A 22,384-nucleotide genomic window follows, 5' to 3' on the forward strand; every position below is an offset into this window, starting at 1 on the left:
ACCAATCATAAGCAAATATGGTCTGATAGGAGCATTATTTGGAACATCTATAGTACATCGGGTGTTTCCATGTTCAATTCAAAATGATGCCATAAATTGCTTTTAACATTAAACATATCATTTAAGATGTTCTCATTTTTGTGCTCTTCTGGATCTGTTCAGGTTCATCCTTGGTTTGACATTGCAGGTTTTGAACATTGCAGACACAATCAAATCTATTAAGTGCAGTCATTTTATGCTTATGTAGAATCTTCTTTTCTTGAATTTTATTTCTTGCATCCAGACTATAGCTGCTGACTTTATAGCTGCTGATTTTATAGCTGCTGATCTCCCATCCGTAATACATTCTTAGCTCCTTATAAGATAAGATCATATATTTACAACTTGGCACTAAATTTGAAATACTGAGTCCATTTGTGGTCTCGCGTTGCTGTGCCTGAATAATCCAAGCAAAAACAAAGCTGGGAACTGCAGAATATGTAGATTCTGTGCACCCAAGTAGCTCTGTGGAAATTAAATATTGTATTCTTCAATAAACCAAGTGTGAGTTACAGGAATAAGGGCGTGCAGCCAGTAGATTAATAATAATCCAAGGTTTGTGAGTCAAATGTACATGAGGAGGCAGTGTTGAGAATTACATTGTATGACTTTTCCAATACTGAAAGTAACAAGGTAAAAACAACAACAACAACAACAAAAAACTAATGTGTAATCACTGTTATTGTTTAGCTACATGTTGCTAACTGTTGGCCATTGACTTTTATTGCTAGGCTATGCTAACATTTATCGTTAAATACTCACTGTTCGTAGGAACTGGAATTCGTCTTCGCCTTCGCCCCAGTCAGACATTATTTCCAAAGTTGCTGGCAGTTGTAAAAGGTGCGGGAAGAAGTGGAGAACTAAAGCTCCAAACAGCAAGTGTGTGAGATATTAGTGTATACAGTACTGTATGTCCATTGCAAGTGGGCGTGGCCATCAGACAAGGAAGCCATGACGGTGGCTCACATTGGCGGGAACTTCTTCTTCTTCTTTTTAATTCAAGGAACATACAAACAACAAAGGCATTTGACATTCCATGTAGCCAAATGTACATACAGTATACATAAAGAGCCATGCAGAATACATAACAAAGACAAACAACCTCAATACAAACCAAATCAAAGGAGGAATATATTGAGGGTATTCTGACATTAAAGTAAATTAATTCTCTCCAACTTTGAAAGCAGTAAAATGGATTTGTTCTTTTTACTTTTTCTCTTTTTGTTCTTCTTTTTCTTACAAATTTCACAGACCTGCACAACAAAAGTTACTCATTCGTCCAATGATTCAGACAGGGAACTGTGCTGCATTTAATTTGACCGTTGAAGTTGGAAATACAGTACTGCACTTCCACCTTAAAGGGAAGTAAACCAAACATATTTTTTTCAAGGATATGATTTATGCAGGCCCACCAGTTGACGATTGCCCCACTGCGATTGTCGGGCCACCAGTCGACGGTGTACCCCGCCTCTCCCTCTAATAAGCAGAGCTGGGCATTTTACTACAAATCGAGCATTCATTCGTCATCCGTCAGCAGCATGGGTACCATTCAGTTGTCCGTCATTCACCTTTTTGTCCGGGGGGGGGGAAATAATACCCTTCTATAGGTCGGTCCACCTCTAATTTTTAAAGAGCTTCCGTCTGCGATTCCGACTAAACTTTCACTACTCGAGCTCATGTCTTAACAGAACAACACCACACAGAACAGAGACTGTTTGAATACATTTTATTTCATTTTGTTCTTGAGGTACAATGAAGTAACAGGAGACCAATCTGGCTGTTGTTTTTGGCCAAATTAGAGTTAATGAGTGTAAATCTAAAAAGAAAAATAAGTTGAAACATGCATGAGCAAAGGCAATTTGGGTAATAACAGTAAACATATTTAATCAGCACATACATTAAAGGCACCAAAACACACAGATAAGTTTAAGAAATGATTTAAATATACTTTTGTGTCTTGTGTGTAAGTGTATGCCTTTAAAGCATAAGTGATTTTTAATATTTTACTTTTATGTGTTTCTCCAGGCCGTCCATTTGGGTAATATATTTTTCAGGGGTAATTTGGGAATTCATTCATTGAGTACATCTTCAATTGCTTTTCCGATTAACTTAAAGTGGACATATTATGTAAAACTGACCGTCTGAGATACAACCATGCAGACACACCCATACACCCCTGCCATCATGTTGCGGCCAAAAGGTAAGCAGAGCTGTTTTGCATTGTGCTACATACAAAAAATGTATGAAATCTGCATCCATGAGTGAAATTGTGTTCTACTGTATATTGTACACTCTGAGCTCTTCTCCCACAAATGTGAAACCACTAGTAGCAATGTTCAGGTGGTGTCCCCAATCGTCACGGTAACAAAAGCTTGAGTCGTCATTGGCCCAGCAGTAAAGGGACGGAGTATGCAGTCACTGGGCTTGTTTCAAGACAGAAACAAGTGTGGAAGCATTCTTGATTCCAGGGGCATTTTGATGAAAGCATGTGACAGACATGTTATTAAAACTGGGAATTCATTTAAATTTTAAAAAAAAATGCATAATATGTCTCCTTTAAAACATCTGGAAATGCCTTTTGAGAGGGTATCATGCTTTGAGTGAACATGGTTTTCCCAAAGTGTAACTGTAAAGACTTACTGTATTAAAACAATGCATTTCATTTTGAATATGAATATTTCAGTGAATCAAGCAGGCATGTTTTAGCAGGCATCTCTTACGAATCAATTCAAATATTCATCACAATTTAACCTCCTTTCATTACAGATTCCCTAATTTCCTAAATCAAGAAAAAGGTAGCGGGCGGAGGCTGCCATGTGAGGGGTTAGAGGTCACTCTCCCCGTAGAGGGCAGTGGAGAAAGCCGTGTAGTCCAGCGCCCCCGGTGGCGCTCCTGGGGATCTGTAGGGCGGCATCCTCATGATGCAATATTCGGCTTGCTCGGGAGGAAGCTCTCTCCTTAGCTCCTCCACCAGGATGTACGGCTGTGAAGCAATGCAACGGCAAGGATTTAACAAACATAATCATATGCGGTAGGAATGGCAAACACTGTAATGTGGCACCTTGACTTGCAGAGTTTGATTCTTTTCATGTTTGGGAGTTTGGAACTCATTTTCTCAAAATGGCATAACAGTGAACCTCCGCTATGAGCATCGTAAATAATGAAAATCTGTGAGTTTTAACATAGTTCCTTGGTAATACAATACCACAAGGTGGTGACAAAGTACTACTTTTGGTCAAAAGGAAGTTCCTCAACTCACTTCAACAAAGTTCCTTGGCACCAAGTTGCCACAAGATGGCAGTTAAGCACTACTTTTGGATAAATGAAGCTCCTCAACTCACATCAACATGGTTCCTTGGCACCAAGATTCCAAAAGTGATGGCAAAGCACTACATTGGTCTAAATGAAGCTCCTCAACTCACATCAAGAAAATTTCTTGGCACCAAGATGCCAGAGGGTGGCAGCAAAGCAATACATTTGTGGAAATAAAGTCCCTCAACTCATATAAACATAGTTCCTTGGCAGCAAGATGCCACAAGATGGCAGCAAAGCAGTACTTTTATTGCCTTGGCGTGAGCAAAAAAAAAAGAAACGCAAATAGGTGAGTATTTTGGGAAATAATTGAGAAGGTCAAGGTCCCACTTATTGAAGCGTGAATAACTTAGAATGTGTTTTTCTCTGTGTTGCAGTCATTCCAATTCTTCAAACACAAACCTTGTCAGCCGCCAAAATCCGGAAGGATGCCACAACCTGCTCGGCAGTGTCGGTATCAGCAGTTTCTCTGGTCATAAAGTCGATGAAAGACTGGAAGGAGACAATTCCAGTGCCGTTGGGGTCGACAAGGATCATTATCCGGGCAAACTCCACCTCGCCCTAAACGGCATAGACAAACAGAGGCTCTGAATATTATGCACACACAAGCTAGCTGCCCGTGATTGAACCTCATCCGTGCGCATTTAAAGCACCTCACCAAATCGTAGCCCATAGAGATGAGGCAGGCACGGAAGTCATCCGTCTCCATGGCACCGTTCTTCTTCTGTGGTTGGAGGGGTGATCATAAATAAGTTATGAACAGGAAAGGAAGGCTGGATTTACACAGTGGGTCTACGTGCCTGATTTCTAATTGAATGTTTATGTTATCCGATTGTTTTGACCGTAAATAACTCCGCAAGACCCGACAGTAAAAACACAGTTAATGTAAAATAATAAAATAATACTTAAATAATAAATATTAAATATATTAAACATTTAGTTGGCCTGAGTTCAGTCTTCCCCAAATGAAGTGTCAGGGCACAGTAATCAGAGTGGACTAGAGATGACATTGACTGAACTGACTTGGAATATTTTAAGATTAAATGAACACACGCAAGCAATCGCAATCTTTACCCGATCGAAGTGGTTGAAAGAAGACCTGAATTCATTCATCTGCTGCTGGCTGATACCCTTGGCGTCACGGGTCAGGATCTGGGTTTCGATCTCGTTGATGGTACGGGCGACTGTCGTGAGGAGCAGCTCCCAGCCAACGCGGATGTGCTACACGTGCAAATGCGATGACAGCATGGAAGACAGTCCGTGAGTACTGTACAGTAGGTCTATGACGACAATGGACATTCATTTCTGAAACAGTGGCCTTTGGGCAGCATGTTTCTTCCACTGCTAGGTAAGAAAAAAAAACATTACATGGACTTCAGGCTCTATATAAAGCATGTTGAGTAAATTCTCCGATGGTTTTGCACAACTACACACAACTAGTTCATTTCTTTTGGCATCTATTTCACGGTTCACCAACCTTTTTTAAAACCGAGAGCTACTTCCTGAGTACTGATGAATGCAAAAGGCTACCAGGTCGATAAGCACATGTGGAATAATACATTTTCTCAAATCACCTTTAATTATGTTATTACAGGAAGTCCTCGAGTTACGACGCACCGCAACCTACGACGTTTCGACTTTACAACGCCTGTGCCTCTTCCGTCATTTACATGCAGTAAGTCAATATTCGGGTTAAGGTCTGATTTCTGAAACATTCGGAAAAATCCGCTTACATGAATGAGTGGACAGAGTTGCTCCGGCATTTGAATATCCCACTGCGAACGGCGACGCACAGGCGTTGTGACTCAAATGGACGTCATTTCCGCTTGTTACTTTCAACTGTCAATAAAACACTTTTCACGTCACTCACCACAGGAATTAAGCAGCCGGTTTCCTCCTTGCTCCAAAAGTGTGCTTTTGCGCTGTCTCTGAGCTTGTTTACCTCTGCTTGTGTATTTCCGGAGGGTTGCGCGCCAAACACAGCGCATACAAGCACTTCCTGAACTACAAAGACCAAGATCCCTTGCGGTTGAACATGCAAAGAGTGTCCCGTGCAACCGAGGTATTCCGATTGTGTCTGTGTTTGTGCGCCGGGAGTATCTTTGAATTTTTTGCCAAACACCCCTCCTTCTTCTCCATCCACCTCTCGGCAGTAATGCTAAGTACAGCATGTTTTTTTTTTTGTTTTTTTTTTATATGAAGTATTTTGATATAAATTTCGACTTTAACGGTGAAATCCGACATACGAGGAAATTCGGGTTACATCGCTAGCATACGAATGGAATTTGTTCGTGAATCAAGGACTTCCTGTATTAATAATATTCATCTACATGAAAACTAATTTTCAACAACGATTTAACAAGCTGTGAAATAGATTTTCAAATGACATCAACATAATGCCCCGTCACTGGTGAGCTATGCAGACAGTAGCAGACATGGCACCTGTAAAGCTGACATTTACGATGGCACTAAAATTAAAAACGAAAGTTCACCTGTTTTCCCCAAATAAGTTATTTAAAAAGTACAACATTTTTGCAAAGGAACAAAAGCAAATGACAAAAGGTCTTTCATGCAAAAACTGTCCTCCAATATTGTACCTCCATGGTGTAGTTGGTGTGTTTGTTGTCAAACACCAGCGACTCCTGGATGAGCTGGTGGTCTCCCTCCAGCTTGTCGACGTTGGGCTTGTAAGCGACGATGACGTGCTCGCACTGCTTCAGTTGGGTCATCTGGTCCTCCAGGGTGCCGCCTATCTCCAGGGAGCAGCGTCCAATCTCCTGTTCAACAAGGTCAAGTGCATTGTTCGAAATACTGCACCACAGACTCCATTGCCTCTGTTCTGAGCAAATCTTCCCCATATTATAATTCAGTAATGTCATTGTCCAGTTATGATGATGCCTCCACACTGACCTACTCTCTTATGTGCACTATATTTGAACATCAGATATTATCTTCCATTAGATGGCCATAACCGTATGAAATCGTCATGTCATGTCTAACCTCCATCCTGGCCTGGATCCAGGGTCCAATTAGATTAGCCTGTGCGGCAAACTGCCGCCTCAACCGTTCATGGGAATGCTGACGTGCCAGCTCTTCCTGCATGGCGCTATCTCGCTGAGGAACCAAGTTCTTCACCTAAAATAACACACACGGAGCTGACGGCATATTGAGAAACGTGACGTTTGAATGGCGTTCAAAGCGGTGACTACCTTGTCCCATTTGACGAGGAGCTCGTCAGTCGTGATGGTGCTGTAAGGGTTGATAATATTGGCCTTGATCCCGTAGCTCTGGGAGATTTTCTGCACCTCATTGTGGATTCCCAGGATGGCCTGTCGCTCCGCATCCGCCTCCGGGAGAGTCGCTTTGAACTGCTCATGAGCCGCAATTAGACTCTGGAGGGCAGGCGGAGAGGAGGGGGAAAGTGCTGAAATGCGGTTCAAATGTCGACGTTTTGTCAGGTGTGATCATTTTCTTCAGCATACATATTCCACGCGGCGAATCATCAATCATTTTAAATTCCAATCAAATGAAACAAAGTTGGGGAATGTTAAAAGTATATTACTTTTATACAAACTTACTTCTATGGCTATTAAACTGTTACTTAAACATTGCCTGCACAGTTAATAGATGTTTTATGATGGCCACAGTTTGACCATAAAAAGATTACACTTATGATATAAAAAGTTGATCTAATATTGTTAGATTTAACGTGCCACCACTGAGGGAATCCTGTCATTTCTTTTCTTCTGCTTAGTAATAGTTTTACTGGAGAAATGGAAGGCACACTTGAATAATACTTGAAGCATTGTGGTATATCTATTTTAATACACTGCACTTACAGAAACTGAAACCTTCCCTAAAAAGTAGTGGAACTTTTCAGATAAAGTGGAACTTCATTATAGCAAGGTGACAGTGTGACTTGCTCAATCTGTCACATCGTCCATTGTGCTGTGAGCCTACCTGTACTTCTTCTATAGTGTGCACCATAAACATGTCCTGCAGGTCTTCCATGGCTCCCTCCATCCAGTTGTTGAAAGGCGCCGAGCGCTTGGCAAACTCCAGGAACAACTGGTCGATGGTCTCCAGCAGCTTATCCGTACGCTGGAAGAATTACGACATGACATAAATACAGACTCAAAATGTCAAAAGTTGACCTCTTCCATACAAATCCCCTAACAAATTACACCCGTGCCCGCCGCGACCCTCACATACACACCTGCTATGACGACTAACCTCAGAGAGAACAACATTAGCATGGCCTTGTTAACCCCAACTTTGGCTCGGTCAGAGGGGGATTGTGTTGAGTGGGGACGTGGACAGACAACAGGCCTCTGTCGCTGTCATTCACACTTAATCCTCAGACCTTTTCCTGGGCCCTCATGCGGTGTCAGGTCAGGAATGGTTAGCATGGATCAGAGGAAGTGGCCAGTGGGACTGGAGCCAGTCATAGGCCACATGTTGACAGCCATGTCTCCATCCAATACCATATGAAATGCCTCTGGATGTTTTTGTTGAAAGCAATCCGCCATCTACTGATGTGGATCATTAGCGCACTCTGGTGGAGACTTCTCACATATGCCAACAGCACAGGCATATGACGTGATAGAAAGCGAAATCCGTGTTTGTCTTGCCCATGTACTTTAATCCCCCTCACCTCTAATGCTTCCCTCCTTTTCTGGGTCAAGGTTCCCAGTCGGTCCCACAAGTCGCAGATGCACTGGCAGCGCTGGTTTACAGCTGCCACGTCATCGTAGTCCAGCTCACTGGAAAGAAAACATGGACATTTATGAAGATGTTTTTTCTCCACACAAAAAGTTTGGACTGCAGCATTTTGTTCAGTGTAAATTTGATAGTTTGCTGTAATAGGTCATAAATATCAACAATGAAGCAAAACAAAAATAGGAAATGTATAAGCGCATTCTGGCCATGTCCACTCAAACGCGAACAAATATTTTACACATCGTACAGTACTAAAAATAATAAAAATAGATTTTCCACCCAAATGTAGCTTTTGTAAGCCTCTAAAACCAGCTTTTCCAAACTCCTGATTGGCAAAAATACACTTGAGTATGCCTACAAATGTACAGTATTTGATTTGGGTTTTTTTTCCCCCACCCAGAAATAGGACGATTTATATCCTTAAAAAAATATCCACATATGTGTGGACTTCACCTCAGCCATTCGCCTGCCATAAATTGTGAAGGGACTTCACACTCCCGATACGTGGTCTGGGACAATGACTGAAAATGTGGAGCTGCGTACTTTAACTCCTGCGCAATGGCGGCAATCTGCTCCACTCTGTCTTGGTGGGCTGCCAAGTCGCTCTCAAAGGCCTCGTGTTTTCGAAGCATTGCCTTTATTTGTGTCAAGGTGGCTGTTTCGTAATCCTTCAGGGAGAGCAAAATTTCTTTGCCTGACAGCACACATTAGAGGAGAAAAATTAGAAGTTCAGATTCAAACATAGACTTTCTCATGGTGATAATGAACACTATGGAGACTCTGGGCTGGCTCGAGCTGAGCTCAAACTTAAAACAAATAGCGGAGGATTGAAAAAGAAAGAACATGTAAAGACAAAGGACAGATGCTCAGCGGATTCGAAAAGTCTTTACACACCGGTTCAGGCTTTTGTGATATAAAAAAATGAGACCATGATAAATCATTTGAAAACTTTTTCCACCATTAATGTGACCTATAACTTGTATGAGCTTAACTTTATTTGGGGTTTAACAGAGGCACTTTAAATAGTGGCAGTTGTGTGCTTGCTCCAATTGGTCACAATGCGAACACAGCCGCAGGTTAGAAGACGGTGTGCACACTTGTGCAATCACATTTCCACAGTTGTCTATTTTGCCTTCTTCTCTCGAAAGGTTTCTTTTCATTTGCAATTATAATTAATTCGGTTGTACGGTTTGTAAGACCCTTTATTATGGGTTCATTTTTTTCATATCACAAAAATCTTGCATTTGAACAGGGGTGTGTGGACTTTTTACATCTACTGTGTGTACAGCTGCTCACCACTGGCCCAACTTTCGTGACTGGAGGCTTTTTGGCGAAACTTTTCAGCCAAGTGGTCCAATCTTTCCAACCTGCGAATCTCTGTGAGGAGCCACTCCTCGTAACCCTTCTCTGCATGCTCCAAGCCCTGCCATGCTGTGGCAATATCCTGGAGGCACAATCAACGCGGTGGGAAAAAGGAAAAAAAAATAATAATAAATCACATTACGCTTCTATGTCTCTCTCCTGTCCTGGCAATTAGTGATGCCAAGTTGAGTGAATGAAGGATTTGGAGTAACTTACAGACACCATCTTGCCCTCGGAGGGCATGAAGGCAGGCCGGTTGCTGATGCGCAACTTGGTCTGCAGGGTGTTGAAGTTGATTTCCAGCTGGCATTTCTCCTGCACCTTGGGAGGCTTGTGCTGACGTCTGTAGTCTCGGAAATCCTCCAGCTTCCTCTGCATCTCTGCCATGGTCTTCTCCGGGGTCCGGTTCTCCAGCCAGGGAGTGGTGCGGCGGATCCACTCCAGCAACTGGATGGGCCACGCCAAGATAATTAGGACATAATACGACGCGATGCGAGTGGGAATACTGTGATATGGCTTGATAGCATGAGTCATTTAAATAGTCGAAAACAAGCAATTGTAGCTTCTGTCTGTTTAAAAAAAAAACATTTTCGTCTGAGTGGTTCATTCATTATGATAGCATTAGGATTCTAAAGTTGTTTTGAATGTCAATTTTGAGTCAAACAAAATTCATTTAATCATAGGACTGCTCAAACACTGATGATTATAAATTATGTATCGTATTCTAATTCATGATTAAATCTGTATATATCACTGTCAAGTATACTATAATTCCCACTGCTTTAATTGTACAATTACTGTGGATTTAGACTATATCTATAGCGATTTATCTTTGAACTGCCTACACACAGCTTCTTTTTTTTTTTAAATACACAGTTAAATCAGTAAACCACAATATATATTGTCAGACCTACTCTCATGCATAATTTAGCAATACGGCAGATTTAAGGAGGAAAACAGAAAATCCATTCTGAAATCTTTTGAGCCACGAGGTCCCACTTCATTCATCGTGCATTAGCAGCCACCCTTAGTGCCGTTTACAATGTCAGCTAGATGCAATTTCTCTTTTGTCGCGACATAAGAATTTAAACATGAATGTCTACTTGCACAACATTTTTCATCATCGTTACCTGACTGGCCAGCCTCTCATACTCCTCCATCAGCTTCTCATTCTCCTGGTTTACACCCAACACTTTACAGATTCTGTTGGCAGCCGTCTCAGCCTGAGGGGGGAAAAAAACAATCTCAGTCCGTGACAACGGGCCACACTTACACTGATTCTACCAATGATTCCGACATTCTCAAAATATCATTTTCGGTTTCACTATCAGTGGAGATGTGATATGAGAATGAAAACTGAACTCATTACCACATTGGTTCTCAAACATTTGACACCAAGTACGGCCTAAAAAAATACTTGGCTATCCAAGTACCGCCATAATAACTAGAATTAAAATACAGTAACCTAGTAGGCCTAAATGTCCATCAAAAATGAGGCAGGTTTTACTCCTAAAAAGTACATCTAATATTATTGCTAGGCACTATAACCTTATGCATAGTTTGAACCTTTTCATTCAGTGAGTCTCAAAGTGTGGTATGTGTATATCCTTATGTTAGCATATAATGATGGAAAAGATAACAAGATGATTTTGCGAACCTGCTCCGCCCCAGCAAAAGCATGATAGAAGCAGGACACATACGTCATGATGGCTCTTTCGTCAGGCTTGGGGGTGTTGATGATATCTGTTGGGGAGGTGAGGTCAAAATCAAAAGAAGGGAAAGAAGGGACATTGTTGTAGTGGACAGACAACAGAATAATTCTAATGGCAAATCCTTAAAATTGCAATCCCTGGAATTTGCCTATTGACTTACTAGTCAATTTCAAGCATGGGCCTTGAGACTTTTTTGTGCCACATATTACGAAAAAAATATAATAATAACATTTTAAAAAAAGAAGCTCTTTTCAGTTTTCCTAAAAGATTACCTTCGGCATCAAGCATTTTGGGAATGTCCAGGTGTTTCTCTGCTATCTCAAAAGCCAGGTTCAGGTTCCCCAGAGGATCATCCTAAATAAAGAAATACAATTCCACGTGACTAAACGGCAATGCCGGACTTAAAATGCCACCGGGCCTGACCTTCATGCAATGGTGGACACGTTATAATTGCTCATCACTTGCATGCAATGCTCATAACATTAAAAGATCTGTCGCTGAAAAAGTCCACTGTCTAGCTGTTATTAGATTGAAGTGCAGCGTTTGATCAATGTGGCCGCTAGTGTCTCAACGGGGAAATCGATAACGTTTTAGCGCAACAATTGCGAAATCCACTTAATGACTCCTTCTGTCATTAATTGCGTTTCAGATCAAGCAATTTATCTTGCGTGTCACAGTGGGGTGTTAAACTCTGACAAGAGCCAAGCAATCTGTAGAAGGTTTTGATTAAAACCAACACACATATTCACTAGTGAATAGGGCAAGTATATTTTTGGTGTTCTATAGAAGAATTTGAATCCTGACCTGACCCTGCCGTGAATAGCACAAACCCAGTCGTAATTGACCCTCAAGATTTTTTAATAATTGCCTATAGTCTAAATATACCACAAACTGTGATCACAAAGCAGTTTAATGTACTTTCCAGCTCTTCATATAAGATGATGCTTAGAAATAAATGGTTTACTTTATAGATGATTTGATTTCTAAAAAATGGATCAGAAGTGCGGGTGTACATTACCTTCACAACCAGAGCAGAAACATACCATATGCGGCATAGTAACTTCTGTAACAACCCGGGCTAAAATTCGCTCCTACCTGACAAAGGTACATTCAATATAGCTACTTTCTTTACACCAATTACTACTTTCCTATCAGACAGGGCTTTGACAGTACCTTTTGGAATGACATTATCGAAAGAGTCAAAGAACAGATACGTTTTTCAACATGTAGTGGTTACACAGACAAAAAAAAAAAAAAAAAGAAGAAGCGATTTCATGAATGGCGAAACACAAAAAGGTGGGGGTTGGCTACGTTTTGACTATCTTCTCATAATTTCCATTACTGTCCTAGTATGGGACCGAACAGAGTGTGGGGAGCGGCCTATGGGACCAACAGCTGAGAGCGTCCCTGCTAACTGGACAGCCTGTGGCGGTACACAGGGGTAAAGGGATCATGTGGAAGTTCTGCCGCCATTGTTCTGTGCGCTACAATGGTGGATGCCCGCAACATAACAGGCAAGGCCAGGTGCTCCTCGATCCAACAGACGATGACATGGAGGGATCGGATGATGCCAGGATGGATGCTTGGATAGACAGGCGGACACCCCTAGCGGCTCTATGCTTCAACAATGCAAGCCCAACAGGCACGGTCACCTGGAGCCAAGCTCAACAGCTGCACAATGACGCTGTCTGCAATCTCAAAAGTCCATGGGTGACTCAACGCGTGTGTGTGCGCATGCGTGTCTGTGTGTATGAAAAAGAGAGAAAAAGCAGAGGAAGGTAGCAGATGAAGTTGTGATGCGCCTCGTTGTGATACTCCACTGAGCTAGTGTGTTTTTCTTGACTCTCATGGGAGAAGCAGCCGCTTGCGGCGTACGCAATGTGACTGTAATAGCAGGGGCGAGGCCCAGCTCTGCGCGATCGAGGTTCATGTTTCCGTGACCGTTCGAGCCGGTGTTGAAAAGCCAGGGTTTCTGGTTGCAAGACTGACGACAGATGAGTCACTCCTGCTGAACAGCCACACTGGCCACGCTTGGAATTAACATGCGCAAACGTGATCTCCTCTGGAGACATTCCAATCAAAAATTCTCCCACTTATAGCGTTTCCCATTTTGTGTGAGCATCAAGCTAACGGACTTTAAAGTGAAAATCAACTCAAGCATATTTTTTTCAAGAATATGTTCCCAGCAGGCCCACTAGTTGAAACACGGCATTCTGATTAATATTGCGTTTGTGGAATATGAGTTAAGCAGCAAAATCTACCCCTTTTTAGCCATCTCAGGGGGCGGCCATTTTGTCACTTCTGTCGACTGAAAATGACATCACAACTGCTCATAACGACCAATCACGGCTCAGCTTTTGAAAACAGGTCAGCCGTGATTGGTCGTTACCTGAACCCTGAGCAGTTGTGATGTCATTTTCAGTCGACAGAAGTGACAAAATGGCCGCCCTCAGAGATGGCTAAAAACGAGTGGATTAACTCTTAATCCACAAACGCAAAATTTGTCAGAATGCCTTGTTTCAACTAGTGGGTTTGCATAGAGCACATTTTTTAAAAAAATATGTTTCGGTTGACTTAGCCTTTAAAGCAGTTGAGAGGTGCACTGCATCCTAATGAGAAGCTTCTAATAATGAACTTTACTCATCTTGCAACTTAACTAAACTCAAACGCATCCACGCATTAACGCTTAGCATGAAGTCTGCCTCACACTTTTGAGGTTCTGGATTCAAATCAAATTAAAATAAATTCCTTAGGTGTTTATGTGAGTGTGAATGGTTGTTTGACTATATGTGTCCTGCGACTGGCTGGCAACCAGGAACTCTCTGACAGTGTCAATCAAAGCAACATTATTCTAAGCAGATTTCTGTATTCATTTTATTGCTGGTGAACCTACGCAACGATTTAATTAATTTCAACTCAATTCATGGTGCAGTTTAGTGTGTTTTTATCCGATCAGACTGTGAAATGTTATTGCTGTACTGCGTGTGCATGTCTGTCGGTGTTAGTGTTTGGGGGCTGACACACAGCATCCCAGGTTACAGGTGACACACACGCACGACACCTTGCTGAGCTTAGAGTAGTCGAGCAGGTCGGGTCTGTGTCTGTGAATCAGGGCGCAGAAGGCCAGGCCATCCTTCCAGCTTCACCGGCCGATGAGCAGAGAGAGCCAACATGTCAGTTCACAAAGGCACCTTAGCAAACCAAGCCAGCTCCTTCAAGGCCATTTAAACCGAGAATTTTGGGGATGCGAAATCGTGCCAACATTTTGGACTGAATCCTTCATTTTGCAGGATACGCTCTAAAAGCGCACTTGCTTGTGTTATGGTAACTATAAAGTATGCCGTGATTAAACTGTGCATTGATTAAGGGAGAGATTCTGACATTAGCTCTGAAACATATCGCTTCCATTACTTTGGGAGGTCAAATGTTGACTTACCTCACATGGAAGTTTTGGACATTGACATTCCTGTAGGGGGCAGTCTTTCTTTGACACCACAAGAGGAGGCCCTCTTTGGCAGATGTTTCTGCACAGATGTTAACGGTACAATAGCCGTTTTTTTTTTCACATTATGACAAAGTCACGAGTGTTTCTTTGGAATACCCTAACAGTCTTTTTTATGTGTTTTATCATCACACCTTCAACAGAAATATCCTGAATGGCAAAGCGGAGAATTATTGTCCAAATCATTCCAAGCGTCATCTTCACATTCCCGTCCACAATCTCTGAAACACAAACACAATTCATATTAGCAAATACAACGGTAATGTATTCCATACTGTGTATTTTCCCAAGGCTTCTGGTACCTTCGGCTCCGATGGAGACCAGTTTTACCCCTTTGCTCGTGATGAAGTCCAGTGCTTTGTTAACGTTAGCAATCTTGTGAAAGCGCATCTTCCCCCTGTCCGGCTTTGGTAACCTCTCACCTGTCAATATGCCATTGTGGGCAGGCCATGTGAATAAATACTGTACCCAGGGAAGGGAACGTAACAGAAAAATGTTCCAAATGTGTAATCAAACCTGAGATCACTTCCAGAAGCAGCATGAGTTTCAGTCCGTTTCTCAAGTCTTCTTCAATGTTTTCAATTTGAGTGCCAGCTTTCCTTAAATGTGAGTTACACCAGGCTGTGAAGGTCTAGCAGAACAGAGACACCAAGTCAATCAAACTTTGATGACAGAATGTAATCAACCATCATATTCTGCAGCAGCATTGTGCAGACAAGTCCACGGTTCCAGAAGGTCCAAGTCTAATGCTAGGTATGGGCCAAAAATAATCATGCAAAGGTTACAGACAAAACACACAACGGAGGTTGGGACCAGAGGTCCTGGTTGACTTTTCAAGCACCGACAATGTTCTCTTGAACAAAGCATTGGACCCCCTGTTTCTGGAACTGATCGAGAAACTGCACCTTTTTATTCAGAACTTAAGTGCTGTACCATTACAGTTGTACTTTGGTGAAATCTGTAACCATGCCTCAGATCAAATGGCTATGACCTGCGGTGTTCCTCAGGGGTCAATTATGGAACCCCCATTGTTAAATCTGTGCATTTGCCTTACTTTAATTGTATTTAGCTGGAAAGCACTTTGTATTACTTTGTGTACAAATTGTGCAATACAAAGCAAATTGCCTTTGAGAAATTGAGGCAAGATCATCATTTCAGGGTTCATGCGTTTTTGTTGGGTAGCGTGCCGTGAGCTTTCCTAATGTAAAATGGGCGCCTTTTCTCAATTAAGTTTGGGAAACACTGACCCATACTGACTCAGATGTGTCAAATGTCACCGCGTCTTTTCATCCATAGCATCAGAACAAATGTGCTTTGTGAGATACTGTAAATCCAGTTAAGATGGGATTATTGTCCTTCTCCTCCTATTTTTGTCGGGTCGCTCACTGGCCAACAATGGATGAAAAGCCGGGAGCCAACCGCAGAGCTCAGCATTCCGGCTGATATAAGGTGTTAAATATAGAGTGCTCTGGGGTGCTTCACGATAAGGGACAAGCCGGGAGTGAATTACGTCAGAAGGTGTCGTCGTGTCAGCGAGAGTGAAAATGTCATGTGGACGCAGAAATTGTTCCCTGTTGTCCGTCACTGTGTGGGCACTTGAAATGTGATTGGTTACAGGCGCAAGGCGGCTCTCTTATCTCAATCATGCTTCCAGGTCACCCTCATTACAGAGTTAAAAAGATAATATGGGCAACCATCACACACGATACACCTGTTGTGACCTTGTCAGGCTTTTTTTTTTTTTAACCATCGCTACTTAATTATATATTATATAATAACTAATTTGTTGTAGGCTTTGGTCAAAACTAAACCAGAAGTGTACATAAAATGTGCTAAATTCAATATTCATCCAGCCATTTTCTACACTGTACCGCAGCCGCTTATACTAATTTGTGTCAGAGGTGAGCTAGAGCATATCTCTGGTGACTTCCGTAAAAGGAAAGCCTGGACTGGTTTCCAGTTCAGCAGTGCTCATACGAACAAGGATTCACACTCTCATTCAAACCTATGGACAATCTGGAGTTTTCAGTGACCCTAACATGCGTGTTTTGGAATGCAGGTAACTGGTAAAAAAAAAAAAAAAAAAAAAAAAAAAAAAAGCACCCAAGCACAGAAGGAGATTCCCCATAAAAGCGGCAATGTTAAAAAGGGAATGCATTCCGTTCACACAGTATAAAATTATCTGAGATAGCAAATTTATTTTGTCGGGGGTGTGCGCATTGACACGCCCCAAGCAATGACACCCTGTGTGACTACACGTGTCGCACATGCCAAAATCTGTCACTGGTTGTTTGTCTATGTGCCCTCTGATTGACTGCTGACCAGTCCAGGGTGTAGCCACAAAGTCAGCTGGGAGGGAGTCCAGCTCACCCACAACCCCAATGAGGACAAGAATGATCAAAAACTGTTGGATGAAAATATTTTATTTCTCATGTAAATTCGACAATACATGACCCAACTCCAATTCATTTTCACATCAATGCACCGCCTGTGGCTGTCATAAGCACAAATACATTTTACCATTCAGAGTAAAAAAGGCCATCATATTTCACAGCGAGACCCCCCCCGCCCCGGGCGTGTGACTTTGAGCTGTTGCCATGCTCGTTAAGAACCGCAGCCTGCCGGTGCACCAAATTTGCCTCAGAATAGAGTTGCAAGAATCCCGCGGCCCACGTTTCCGAGCACGCAGACTCACACAGACTCACGGGTGTCGGCCTTGACTAAAAATATGTATGAATCACATACAGCGGTGAACCAAGTCTGTAAGTCTAATGGCTGACGCCTGTGGGGACCTGCAAGGTAAAGCTGACAGGCCTGAGAAAGATGGAAAATAGATCAAAAAGTCAAACTACAAATTCTCATGAATAACACATACAGTAGTTGTCAGTCATATGCTTTCTTCATTCTGCTTTTTATTTACGTTTGACATCACACTGCTTCACTCAAGGTGCATTTCTGAAGAAAAAATTGATAAAATACAACAAAATGAAAAAAGTTCACTCACTGTTGGAATGAATACAGATTTTCTACTACAACTAGAATGCATGGTTGTAGACGATCAATGTATTCAACTGGACAGCCGAGATATTTTCTCAATCATTCCAATACGCAAGCTTATGAAAGTACAATTTGTGTGCTTTCGAGTGGTGAAAGTATTCATGTTTTTCACAATCTTTTGACCAACAACACCTAAACCATTATTGGATCATGTTGCAGTCACAACTACGGTATTGTTATAAGTATACACTGATACCGCTTTTTTTTTTTTCAGACCAAGTACTTAGTTGCCAATATCAAGTACTGATCCCTGATTAGACCATTATGTCTTGCAATTGCGATGAAAATGTGTTCTGTTGTAATCAAATATTGTTCAGAAACAGAAAACACAAACTTTTGTTGAACAGGGCATAAGTCTCACTCTAAAATTACACTTTTTCTTTTACAGACATTTTAACATCGACTCTTACTGGATGTTTTACCAACACTCTTACACATTTTCACTTAAATGTAGCCTGTCACATAAGGTAATTCCGTTATGTGGTGTTTCAGTCTGAACAGTAGTGCCACTATGTCAAAGGACTAAAGCGAAAAAAGACGAAGAAGAAGGCTGGTAAATTCGTATCGGTGTCAGAGTATCGGAGAACTTTTTTGAGTCCGAGTATAAGTACAGGTACTGTAAGGGCACAAAATACGAACAAACGCCAGGTGAAAAACAACAATAAATTCAATGCAAACCAAAATCAGATAATGAACACTTGTTCAAAAGGACTAAGGTAGGACTTGGAAAAATGCTAACCTCACATCAGCTTGACCTTGATACAAGATGTCATTTACATGGCTGAAAACTAAAACGTCTATCGGAATGGACGTTTTTTTTTTGTTTTTTTTTTACAAAACAATGCTCTTATGGCCGGGCAGAATTGCTCACATATACTGTACGTCAAATCCAAAACTCATACATATGTGTTTCTATACAAACTACTGTCCAGTCATGCATACCATATTGTTTTCAGCCTTGGTTCTTTCCCATGTAAAGTCACACTTGTAGATCATGAGAAAGGCTGCTTGAAGTGACCCTGAACAGAGCTGTGAATGTTCACTGTGAATGTCAGGTGCGAGAAAGTCCACGGTGCCGGATCACAGAGCAACACGACCACCACGGCCAGAAAGAAACTTCGCAACAACAAAAATGCTGAAGCGACATCACACTCACTCAACTGCACTTACAATAGGGGGGAAGAAGTATGGAATGGAAAAACGGCTATATATACACATCCGATCTGTACGGTATTGTGTCTGTAGCTGCCACAACATGAGGCATGCAGGTCACTTTAGTATATTCTGTATCATACTGTGTTTCTCACCTTTTGAATACCTGATTCAACCCCATGAGAGGTAAACTATTCGGTAAAATCAAGTGTAATTCAGCACAATTGCTAACTGGTGTACTTAATGAAGTATTTAGTGGTTCAACTTTACACTATACAGTATTTAATCGGGCCAAAAGGATATGGACTTTTTTAGGCAAATGCCGATTTCAATATTTGGCAGAAAAATATTCCGATAACCGATTCATCTGCTAAATTTTTGGTCCCTTAACACTTACACCGATGAATTACAGGAAGAACATTTTATTGTTTTTAATTTGCAATACTTTGTACTTTAGTATTAACCACAACCAAAAAAAGCAAGAACTGATTAACTTTAAATTCAGGCCATGAACGTATGTGGTACATAAGTAACATAATGAGCGAAGTTACTGGCAAAACATGATGAATGCATGATACCCTTTAACGTTTAAAATCACATTCCTTCTTCTCCAATATTTTCTTGTCCATGAAGTGATGACATCAAAATAAAAACCAGAGACGCCTTTCTCACATGGGACTGCATGTCATCGTTGACAGAGTTGTATTTTAACTCTATTGTACAGAGAAAAAGTTCAACTGAAACTGGAGCCAATTTTAACACTAACAATGCACACGAAGCATGAATATAAACTTTATCAACTTTATATAGTTACAGACATTGTGTCTTAATGGTCATGTGACAGGATGGAGAAGCATTTAATTCACACAGAATAAAGTTGTCAGCCATGCAGACAGTCATCATAACACCCAAATTGAGTTTGCAAATATGCAAATTTTTGCAGCAACACACTACTCAGTGCATGAAAATAAATCTTATACAATACAATACAATTTTATTTATACAGCGCATTTCATAACAGCCTGAGCTGTATCAAAGCACTTTACAAAACAATTATTTCACTTGGGCGGCACGGTGGTCGACTGGTTAGCACTTCTGCCTCACAGTTCAGAGGTCGTGAGTTCGACCCGGCTCTGGCCTCCCTGTGTGGAGTTTGCATGTTCTCCCCGTGCCTGCGTGGGTTTTCCCCGGGTAACCGGTTTCCTCCCACATTCCAAAAACAAGCATGATAAGTTGATTGGACAGTCTAAATTGCCCCTAGGTGTGATTGTGTGTGTGTGATTGTTTGTCTCTGTGTACCCTGCGATTGGCTGGCAACCAGTTCGGGGTGTCTCCCGCCTACTGCCCAAAGACAGCTGGGATAGGCTGCAGCACGCCCGCGACCCTTGTGAGGATAAGAGGTGTGGATAATGGATGGATGGATGATTTCACTTGCTCACTTATTATGGCTAATTTTGTTGTTGTATGTGAATTGCTTTGTTACAGCCATAGCTGTTGTGAAATGCGCTATATAAATAAAATGGTATTTTGTTGTATTGTATAAAATGATAATCCATCCATTTTAATGAGATCAATAATCGTGATTACAATATTGATCATACTAATTGTGATTTTCATTTTGAGCATAATCGTGCAGCCCTATGTTCCGCTGTACGTTGCCACCTATTGTTGCCGCAAATACACAGTTTCCTCATCCCAACCGAGGGGGCACATTGGAGGTGAAAGCGCAGGTGCCTCCAGCTGTGCAAAGAAGCCAAGTCATAAAGCCCTAAAATCAACTGCGAGCATGGGGGGCCCAAGGCTAAATTCAGTCAGGCTGGTGCAATATTTTCTGTGTGCCGTCGCTATAAACAAAAGAATTCCGTACCAAGGACAGTGGCTTAGCCCTACTACAATGCCTGCCCGTGGTGGTGGTTAAAATTAGACGCAGCGTCCATTCTAAATCCCGAGAGCGTCATCATGTGTTGGGAGCATCTGTTGACAGCTCGCATTCCAAGCATATCACAGGAGGAGAGAGCAGAGCCGCTGGAAAGCAGGGCTATTGTTAGCCTAGCTGGTACCCGCCGCATCCGTCCATCAAAGAACTAGCGGGGGCTGTCGGAGTGGCTGGAGTGACTGGAAGTTTGGCACATTTCACTAAATTTGGAGCTAGAATTGTCAGTGTATACTTTTCCCATTTTAAATGTAACTCATCACTAAAGCTCAGTCTTAGTTTGTGAAGAACACAGTTAAAGTGGATCGATTACAAGTAAATGAGGAAAACATCCAATTTCACTTCATTCTTCAGAAAAGCCTAATTTCTTCACTAGAAATAATGTTCACCTATCTATGCTGGTGACAGGTAGAACAATTGAATGCTCTTCCACTAGATAGCAGAAGATGCAATTAACCTGTGTATCCATCTGTTGCCGTTCTAATAATCCGTAGCGAGGTTTACCAGGGTTGTCCTACAAGTGTGCACTAATGTCATACAGTCGTGGAAAAATGTTACTAGTAAGACACAGATGTTCTACTAGTTTGCTAAATTCTTAGATACTTTTGTCTTACTATCTGAAAGGTCCATGTACTGGTTTGCTCTTTGTCCTCACTGGAGCCCAGAGGTCAAAGCAAACACGGTGAAGTGGCATTTGGCTGTTATGCTGCATGCAAATGTCAAGTAAACTGAACTAAAAACTATGCTTTTTTTTCCCAATGCATTTTTTAATGGTTCTTTAAGCATTTCTAAATCAAATTCCCTGTACAGTATTTTCATAATTTTAGAAAGGTGTTTTTTTTTTTCACTTCTTTACTTTTAATTGTCAGCTACCAGGTCAACTAATGACATTATACCAGTCTAGGTTGACATTAATGCTTCACGAGAGTGCAGTTTTGCTGCACTAGTAGCTGTCCTACTCTAATGTGCAGAAATGTCAGACACGCAGTGGAAAACCCTTACAAGTAAAACCGTCTGAAAACGAGTGAAGACAAAGAACTGCTAGTACATGGATCTGAACCTGGATGTAAAAAAATTGCTCAAACCACACCAAACGTTGTTCATTGGAAGTGTCTTGGTTGAGAGTTTTTGGTGCGTTCCAGGGCCACTTTGGGACTTACTTTCCTCTGCTGTTGCTCCCAGGCCGGGTCGAGCAGCATGTCCCGGTCCCACTCGTCCTCCTGGAGCATGTACTCCTCCTCGTAGCCGTTGTCGTAGCGCACCGAGCTCTCCATGTGGGTTATGGTCATCATCTTTAGGGCGGCCCTCGAAACGCGACTTCAAGTTGAGTAAAAAAAATAAAATAAATAGAAATCAAGTTGTTTTAAAGAACGGTAAGTTTGTCCGACTTGTGGCTGGGTCATACACACGCACGCTTTGCCCTTGTCCCCCCGACCTGACAGACGTCTGGCCCCGGTTGCCTCGAGTCTGACAGTATCGTCGGGTTATCGTTAGTAGGGGGCGTGGTCACGTGACCCACGCATACCTTCCTGTCGAGGTCGCACGCGCTCTCGTGTGCACGCGCACGTAAAGAGAAGGTCACTCGGCACTCGAAAC

General features: G+C 41.9%; 2 protein-coding genes across 2 annotated transcripts in view; both read right to left on the minus strand.

Annotated features, from left to right (window-relative positions):
• Nucleotides 1-1,597, minus strand: part of ryr2b (ryanodine receptor 2b (cardiac)) — a 58,510-nt gene extending 56,913 nt beyond the window's left edge. The window contains exons 1-2 of the mRNA XM_086044495.1: nucleotides 1,452-1,597; nucleotides 802-1,028 (exon numbers count right to left, since the gene is read on the minus strand). Of these exons, the coding sequence (XP_085900621.1) occupies nucleotides 802-849 (48 nt within the window). The 5' untranslated portion in view covers nucleotides 850-1,028; nucleotides 1,452-1,597. The remainder of the gene's footprint in view (nucleotides 1-801; nucleotides 1,029-1,451) is intronic.
• Nucleotides 1,598-1,748: 151 nt separating this feature from the next.
• On the minus strand, nucleotides 1,749-22,259 carry actn2b (actinin, alpha 2b). The gene is made up of 21 exons (XM_086044479.1): nucleotides 21,949-22,259; nucleotides 15,163-15,277; nucleotides 14,949-15,068; nucleotides 14,781-14,867; nucleotides 14,581-14,668; nucleotides 14,206-14,284; nucleotides 11,417-11,498; nucleotides 11,090-11,175; nucleotides 10,563-10,655; nucleotides 9,649-9,879; nucleotides 9,367-9,514; nucleotides 8,614-8,764; nucleotides 8,006-8,114; nucleotides 7,312-7,452; nucleotides 6,561-6,743; nucleotides 6,352-6,486; nucleotides 5,949-6,128; nucleotides 4,426-4,572; nucleotides 4,010-4,075; nucleotides 3,754-3,912; nucleotides 1,749-3,022 (listed from the first exon to the last, which is right to left on the minus strand). The coding sequence occupies exons 1-21, from the start codon at nucleotides 22,078-22,080 to the stop codon at nucleotides 2,864-2,866; spliced, it is 2,691 nt and encodes an 896-aa protein (XP_085900605.1). The 5' UTR covers nucleotides 22,081-22,259; the 3' UTR covers nucleotides 1,749-2,863.
• Between the last annotated feature and the right edge of the window lie 125 nt (nucleotides 22,260-22,384).

Source organism: Filicampus tigris, chromosome 11 (genome assembly GCF_054856515.1).
Source record: "Filicampus tigris isolate MCC_2025a chromosome 11, RoL_Ftig_1.0, whole genome shotgun sequence".
In the NCBI taxonomy this organism is placed as follows: Eukaryota; Metazoa; Chordata; class Actinopteri; order Syngnathiformes; family Syngnathidae; genus Filicampus; species Filicampus tigris.

Coding starts and splice junctions, on each gene's coding strand:
- actn2b (XM_086044479.1), bottom strand. CDS start 22,080: ATGATGACCATAACCCACATGGAGAGCTCGGTGCGCTACGACAACGGC. Junction 14,285..14,580: donor GTCCAAAACTTCCATGTGAG/GTAAGTCAACAT, acceptor CGGCCGGTGAAG/CTGGAAGGATGGCCTGGCCT. Junction 8,115..8,613: donor GCCATTGCGCAGGAGTTAAA/GTACGCAGCTCC, acceptor TTTTCTTTCCAG/TGAGCTGGACTACGATGACG.